Source organism: Penaeus japonicus, unplaced genomic scaffold, assembly GCF_977035675.1.
Source record: "Penaeus japonicus unplaced genomic scaffold, GWHDUDI00000001_assembly GWHDUDI00000037, whole genome shotgun sequence".
NCBI lineage: Eukaryota > Metazoa > Arthropoda > Malacostraca > Decapoda > Penaeidae > Penaeus > Penaeus japonicus.
This window is the reverse complement of record NW_028234439.1, coordinates 8,917,924-8,925,423: the sequence shown is the minus strand read 5'-3', so window position 1 is coordinate 8,925,423 and position 7,500 is coordinate 8,917,924. Positions and strand designations below refer to the sequence as shown.

Here is a 7,500-nt window from a genome sequence, read left to right as displayed (position 1 = left end):
TATAGTGTGACTTGGAATTCTTATTGATGCATAGCTTCAAAGGGACATCAGCAGAGACAGATATTTTTGTTCTCAGATATTTGTGCACACTGGATGAACATAGCAAAAGTTATCCAAAAGAAGAGGTCCAAGTTGCCCATATTTAATATATCCAAATTAAAACAGACTCAGGTGAAATATTTGTGTATCGAAGTAGACCACATATTTTCCATCTTGTGTGGATCCTTCAGAGGTTAATACAAGCAGCTATACATGTTACCTTCCTTTCTGTTTTTATTTTTATACCATTGTTTAATCTGGACACAGGAAGACTAAATGCTTATACTAAAAGGTTTGTGAATAGCATGTAAAGTTTGTATAACAATAGAACATTTCAGGAGAATAGTAGTAAAGGAATAATAGCTATCAAAAGGGAAAAGAACTTTCAGTGATTATGAATGCTCAAGAAGAGAAAAAAGGAGATAAAGTAAATAGCTTTAAGTCAATGATATTCATTACTTTTTCATTTATTCCAGATGTATTTACAAGTAGAAATGGAGTAGAATATTATTGCAAAGAGACCTACAGTAAATTTTCCTCTGCATGGAATGTATGGCATTTAGAATGTAAAGTAAAGAAAAAGTATTTATAAGACATGAAAAAGGGGTGTCCATGTCAATTAGTGTTGATAGAAAATGTAGATTATGTTTCAATTTACTAACAAAGGATGGCTCCTACAAATGCTATGACAATTAGAGACTATTCTGTAGATAAAACTATAAATGACTGTGATTAACCTGTTTTGATTATCGCTATTAGAATTTTATGTAATTATGTAATTCTAATGAAGGATAATTAGAATCTGTTAATTACATATCTTGCATTGTGAAGTTATTCAGTCTCATTTATACCTTTATCTACAATGAACTGTGTTCTGCAATTTACGTAGGCATACTATTTAATGACTGATAGTGCTAGTTCTCAAGCTGCAACCTCCAAAGGCAGCCTGCACCCTCATTTTTCAATACTTTCAAACAATAAATGGACTGTCCAGAATGAAAGACAATGGGCAAAAACATTGTCTATGTATTCTTAAATCTTGGTTTATTGGGACAACCTTGAAATCAACCCCAGTGCAGTGGCCAATACAGAGTGAGATTGTAGATGCTCCCAATGGTAACTATCCTTCTACTTCATGATCTCTGGAATGCTACAGCCATTGTTTTACCTCCTTTTTAATATTTTCTCATGATCCTCACTTTCAATTTACTAATTATTCATTTGTTAGAATTTATTTAATAAACATAAAAGGATTGCCACTACATGTGGCTTTATCAAGATAATTGTAATTGTTATAAAGAATTGGTAACACTGATGAAGGAATAGAAAATATATTAATTTATATGGTAATCAATTAAAATAGCAAAAAAAATAATTAAGATTTACTCTAAATACTACACTTTTCTATGTAAGTCATTAACAACTGATTCATTGCAAATCCATAAGCATAATATAATACATTTGGCATATAGTAATTCATAAAAAGCACTGTTACTGTCAACAACAAGTATGAGAGTATGAGTTTAGTATCACAATTTAGTTATTTAGTTGTATTTCTAGATACATACCTCATAATAATTGTTAGTAACAGTAAAATGTAATATGTTCAGTGTATCTGTATTTATAAATAGATAATGTATCGACACTTACTTATCACTGAATGGTGTCAGATTAACAGGTATCAAAATCACATATATGTAATTTTTTTGTTTTCAGAGAGACCATTAAGAGCAATACAGTGTAAGAAGAAAACGTGTAGGACATTTTTTTACAAAGGGATTTATTTGTGTGAATATTCAAGTAGTTGTTCAGTCAAATGAAATTAGGTTTATCTGTAAGCCATTGCTATGATGCCACAAGTAGCTGGGCAGTTTGCTTCACCAGATGTCAGAGTAAACTGTAGTATGGTTGATTTAATATGAAAAAAGACATGATTGATGTTTTTGTGCTTTCTTCTTCTAGGAGATGTAACAGCAATATTATTTTGTACATTAGTGAATCATATAGGAAATAACAAGTATATATACAAGTTCCATAGAATTTTTGGATTTCTGTGAACATCTCCTGTACAGTAGTGACATATAAAATAGTTAGCTGGAAGGAAAGATGGAGCATTTTCTACATGAAGTTGCCGTTAATTCACTACCGGTAATCGGAGGAGCTATCGGACAACAACCCAAGTTATGGCAACAGAAGTGACAGCCAGGAGGAAATGAAGTGGTGGCACAGCAGAGGCTTTGTTGTAGGTCTGTGGACTGAAGGGGCCTCTCTGTGGGGTATCTGTAGGGCTGCAAGTGCTGAGTTCGCTGAGGGCACGGTAGTATGTGTCATCTATGGACTTGTGGAAGGCATCCTCTGGCAGATTCACCAGTTCTGTGGCAGAATCCTGTGGGGGAAATGGAAGGAGTTATTGTGAGATGCTACACATTTCGAATTTGATTTTTTTGCTAGCATCCTTTTCCTTTTAACGTCCTTTTTCGCCATGTGTCAGTTTATCTACTCACAAGAGAAATCGGTTCAAGACAAACTTAGAACAAGATCCTACCTTGAAGATGACATCTGGTCTCCCCTGATAAGGGCCAAACATGGTAAACACATCCTGTCCCCTCGGAAACTGTTGCGAGGCGCGCAGGAGGAGAATCCTAATCTCCTCCACCATCACAGGATTCGATTTAATCCCTGTTACTACCTGCAAGAGAAGGGGGAACATATCCTTTTTCAGTAAGAGGGAGAAATGTTTACATAATCAATCACTGTCAGGAACTTCAAAGTAATTGCTCTCATGGTAAGTAATTTCAGCCAGTGTAGACCTTCTTTATTATACCTTATGTGCGGGGACGCGAGCGAGATGGCAGGTATTGTAATCAGCCACGTCTGCAGTTCCGCTCCCTTTGCACAACAGTTTGAAGTCGAGCGCGCGAAGACCCTCGGTCCAGGAGGCGTTGCTGTTGCCGTCTGCAAGGGGTGTTGGTGTCAGGTTATTTTTGGTGGTATTTGTTTTATGTGTCATTGGAAAATTTTGATTGCACAAACAGATATGATTAACAATTGGACAGCTTGTAAAAGGTGATTACACCAAAGAGAAAGAAATAAGAAATTAAAATTGGCAATAGTAATAACAATGGTAATAATAACATTCACATCAACAACAGCAACAACGACAATGTTAATAGTAACACCAGTAAACAAAAAAAGGACATCAAGAGGAGGCAAACTTCAACCTCCCCTCAACAGCCTTTTCAGAAGAGATTACTCACTGGTGTTCTCAGCCACAGTAGTGTGCTTGACGAAGGCCACGTCGCCTCCGCCCTGGACGAGGCAGCGGAACGCCCCTGTGTACCCGTAGAAGGCCTCGATGTGGGATCGCTTGCACTTACCCTCCGGGTTCCCTCCGGCATACGTGGGTCCGCTCGCGCCATGCACTGAGTAAATAAATGGACATCGTTTCAGTGATAAGATGCGTGAAATTGCTTAATTTTGATTGCGAGATGTTTTATAATGCACGAACGTGACCTCATATCTTCTACCAAAATTGTGAAGATGAAGGAATATCCAATTTCTGGTCTCACTTTACATTTTCTGTAACTAGAAAACAACACCCGTTTTTGCAACACTAGACTGCCAGCTCACCATCGTTCCCAATGCAAAGGTCGCACAGAGAGTCAGGATTTGTGCCTTCCGGGTCATAGTTAGTATCCTTGGCCCCGGGGGCGCATGACTGGCTGAAGAACTTGCCGAGCTCTCCTGCGAAGTCACAGTTACCCGACTGGATGAGCCCCGCCTCCAGAAGCGTCACTACGGGTATCTTCCAACCTGTGTTGAGATATAGAATTAGGATTTCTTGCAAGGGTCGTATTTGGATGATTTATAACACTTGTATCATACCACAACCCGAAGGCCCATGTCCGTAACACGTACATGAGGAATTTCCCTCTGAATTATTCTGAAAGAGGTCGTTTGGCTATCTGAAAAAAATGTTGCTCTCAAAAATATTCTTCATTTCTTGATGACGATTAGTATAAATTTCTGTATTATTTCTGCTGTATCTCACCTGCTGTCTTATCAATGCCAGTGTGGCAGGACTTTTTGCCTGTAAGCTGACTTATGGAAGTGATCCCTGATTTAGCTTTCACCACAGCCACAGCGAAGTAGGATGCATCCAAGAGCCCGTACCTCTCTGCTACCACCGGATAGATGCCATACTCCCTGCATAAAGAAAGTAAAAAAATGAGATCAGATCTGAGATTCCTTTGACAAAACCAGAACATCGATCTCCACAGCGTTTCTCACACAGGCCCCAACACAGAGCAGAACATCAAAGAACACAAAGCGCGGACAGAGGCGTAGCTCGCGTACTCACGCGTGACCACGGAATGTGTCTCCTCCGTCCACGGCGGTAATGTCAGCGTTCCCGGCGGCCAGCATGGCAAGGCAGTCGTCGGGTGGAGTCGGGACGACGCAGTCCAGGGTGGGGCGAATGCGACGGGACTTGAGCACCTGCTGGAGGGCCAGGCACTTGTCTCGGGCCATGCGGGAATCCACGCACATGCGCACGGGCTTCTCTGGGCAGCCCAGGCGGTCGATGGTCGTGTCGTACCCAGCTTTCGGGAGAGAAAGGGAATATGATCCGAGTCCATCTTCTGGTCCAAGCATTGCTATCATGTGACTACCCATCAGCAGTGGTATATAGACAGACAGAGTGAGAGAGAGAGAGGGGGATAATACGACCGTATAATATACAAAATACAGAAATAAATATAGCGTTACAAGAAACGAGAAGGTGAAAACACGCATACTCCTTTCCTTGGCGAAAATCCCTACCTTCATTCAGGAATTTGAAGGGAGTGACTGGAGGCGAGAGAGTGTGCATCACTGAGGGGACGTCTGTACCCAGGATGTACTTGGCCCACGGTCGCAGGGTCGCTCCCTCGTTCAGCGGCGGCGAGGCGGACTCCATCAGCTTCGTGAGCGCGACGGTAATTTCTTTCTTGTTTCTGAGGAAATGCGAAGAAAGTATGTTAGTCAGTACATTACCTAATATTTTTTTAGGGATTAAAAAATGGTTTATTTTCTATTTTGTACACATATTTGCTTCATTCCGGATGACGGGTTTAACGAGAACTGAAACGATACACAAATATATGAATATTCGGCTTCACGTACACGTAGTTATAAAGAAAATACTTTCAGTAAAAGCAAACTCATCACTAGAAAATACTCACTCCGCATTCGACCGCGTGAGCCAGGAAGTCCAGGGGCGGGTGGCCCAGCGACACTGCTCTGTCGTGTCAATGTCCAGCACTCGCCCGTCAGGACACAGCAGGCCGTAATCTGACGCCGCCACCTAAATGAAGAACGTCAAAATCATCCTTGGATTTACGTACTGGGATGGCGTTCGATAAAAATGCTGCAATCATGAATAGTCTTACAATTTTAACAATGTCTTTTTTCATACAATAATTAATGTCACTCACAGAAGTCCTCTTCTTGAAGAACTTGGAGACGGCGCTCCGCTTGGTCCACGCCACGTCGCCGTGCGAGTCGACCAGGCAGCGCAGAGCCCCTTCGTAGCCCGCGTGCACGTCCTGGTCGTCGCATCGGCCCGGGTCGCCGCACATTGTGCATAGGTTGTTGTACTCGGCCTCTGTACAGAGGGAAGAGCAAACGTTACTAATGAACAGAAAATTTAGAGTGCATTTCGCCGTTGTGAATGAAAGGACGATACACCGATGAGAAATGCATAAGGCAGCTGCCTTTACCGAGATCACATCATGTACAAATATTCACATGTTTTGCTCTATTCAACCATGATAATCTGCTCCTTGCATCTGTAAACATAGACATAAGACTTACTGAGTCTAGAGTTCGTTTTGTCGTCCGGCACCCATTTCCCGGGGATGCAGGCAAGGCCGAAGTAGCTGGAAGCCGCCCTCAGGTCATGTTCCACCACAGTGATGTCACTCTGGCAGTCCAACTGGATCTGGCCCAATTCCAGCAGCTGCGAAAGGAAGGAAGGGCCAAGCCTGAGTAGATCTTTCATCCAACTAGAAGATATATATTTTCCACTGATTCGGAACGCCCATTTCCCTTTATTTTCATCAGTAATTACATACGGTCTTTTATATATATTTTAACTGACAATTACTTACATGTGAGAAGGGAATGCTCCAGCCAGCCGTTCTGCCATAGCCAGTGTGGCAGGACTTCGATCCCTTCAGATCCTGCAGGGATTTGATTGTTGACCGTCTCACTAAAGCCACGCCCTCATAACGGCCCAGTTCTGCAATACACATTTATGGTTTTATTTTAAATGATTTGGAACTTATTTACAAGCTTAATGGTGATCTGAAACAGCCTTTTATTCTCTCCTCTCTTGACAACTTTTTATACATGTAATGTGTTTTTTCTTCCGCGTTCCCTTCAGATGGCCCCTTTTTGCACACCGTTCGTCGGTCGCTTTAATATATGAATTACCCTAATCACCGCACATCCTTTAACCCCTTCATCTCACCAGCTCAATGCCTTCTGCATGATCACTCTTAACGCTGATAAGGGTACACAGGAGGTAGTTGAAATCTCCCCTTGCAAACGTACGTATATCTTAACCCCATCTCATATACCATTATGAAAATCATAAGAAAATAACTAGGTTTTAAGGCGTCTATCAACGTCACTAATATATTGTGTATATGTTCAAAATACTCTTGTACTTTATGGCCTTAAACCTTCATTCTACTCACCATTTTGCTCTTCGACGGTTCTTGTTTCAGCAATGACGTGTACCTGCGTGTCGTACAGTTCCCTGGCGAGGTACACGTCCTCGGCATCAGCACGCATCACGTCTGCCTCCTTCTCTGCCACTCGCCGCAAACAGTCATATCTGCCGAGTCAAGCGGTGGTTTCACTACTCAAGAAATTCCGGAGGTTTTCATCGTGTTCTGACCCTAACCCCATGACAGGAAAAGTAAGTGTGTGTGTGTATGTGTGTGTGTATGTGTGTGTGTGTGTGTGTGTATAGGTATGGGTATGGGTATGTGTATGTGTTCGTGTGTGTGTGCGTTTTCCCAGAAACATTGAGAGAGAAACATACATAAAATACGGAAAAAAGTAACCAGAGGTACGCCGCGAATCTTACCTGTCTGTTCCCGGAACACAGATGATATCAAGATCAGGAGTGTCAGCTTTCAAGGAGTCGCACACAGCACCCGCATCTCCCGTCACGCACACACGCACTGTAGTAAATACATTGGAATACAAGACATGAGTTACTTTAATCTATAACTGGATTATATTACATATGGATATTATAATAATGAGCATAAATACAAACACACACACACACACACACACACACACACACACACACACACACACACACACACACACACACACACACACACACACACACACACACACACACACACACACACACACACACACACACACACACACACACACACA

At 41.7% G+C, this 7,500-nt stretch overlaps 1 protein-coding gene across 1 annotated transcript in view; it reads right to left on the bottom strand.

Moving 5' to 3' along the window:
- Positions 1-1,406: 1,406 nt before the first annotated feature.
- Positions 1,407-7,500, bottom strand: part of LOC122262700 (transferrin) — a 14,402-nt gene continuing 8,308 nt past the window's right edge. The window contains exons 2-15 of the mRNA XM_043030809.2: positions 7,175-7,271; positions 6,780-6,919; positions 6,189-6,319; positions 5,893-6,037; positions 5,514-5,683; positions 5,262-5,383; positions 4,861-5,033; positions 4,400-4,640; positions 4,091-4,245; positions 3,670-3,852; positions 3,297-3,461; positions 2,864-2,994; positions 2,585-2,728; positions 1,407-2,425 (exon numbers count right to left, since the gene is read on the bottom strand). Of these exons, the coding sequence (XP_042886743.2) occupies positions 2,201-2,425; positions 2,585-2,728; positions 2,864-2,994; positions 3,297-3,461; positions 3,670-3,852; positions 4,091-4,245; positions 4,400-4,640; positions 4,861-5,033; positions 5,262-5,383; positions 5,514-5,683; positions 5,893-6,037; positions 6,189-6,319; positions 6,780-6,919; positions 7,175-7,271 (2,222 nt within the window). The 3' untranslated portion in view covers positions 1,407-2,200. The remainder of the gene's footprint in view (positions 2,426-2,584; positions 2,729-2,863; positions 2,995-3,296; positions 3,462-3,669; positions 3,853-4,090; positions 4,246-4,399; positions 4,641-4,860; positions 5,034-5,261; positions 5,384-5,513; positions 5,684-5,892; positions 6,038-6,188; positions 6,320-6,779; positions 6,920-7,174; positions 7,272-7,500) is intronic.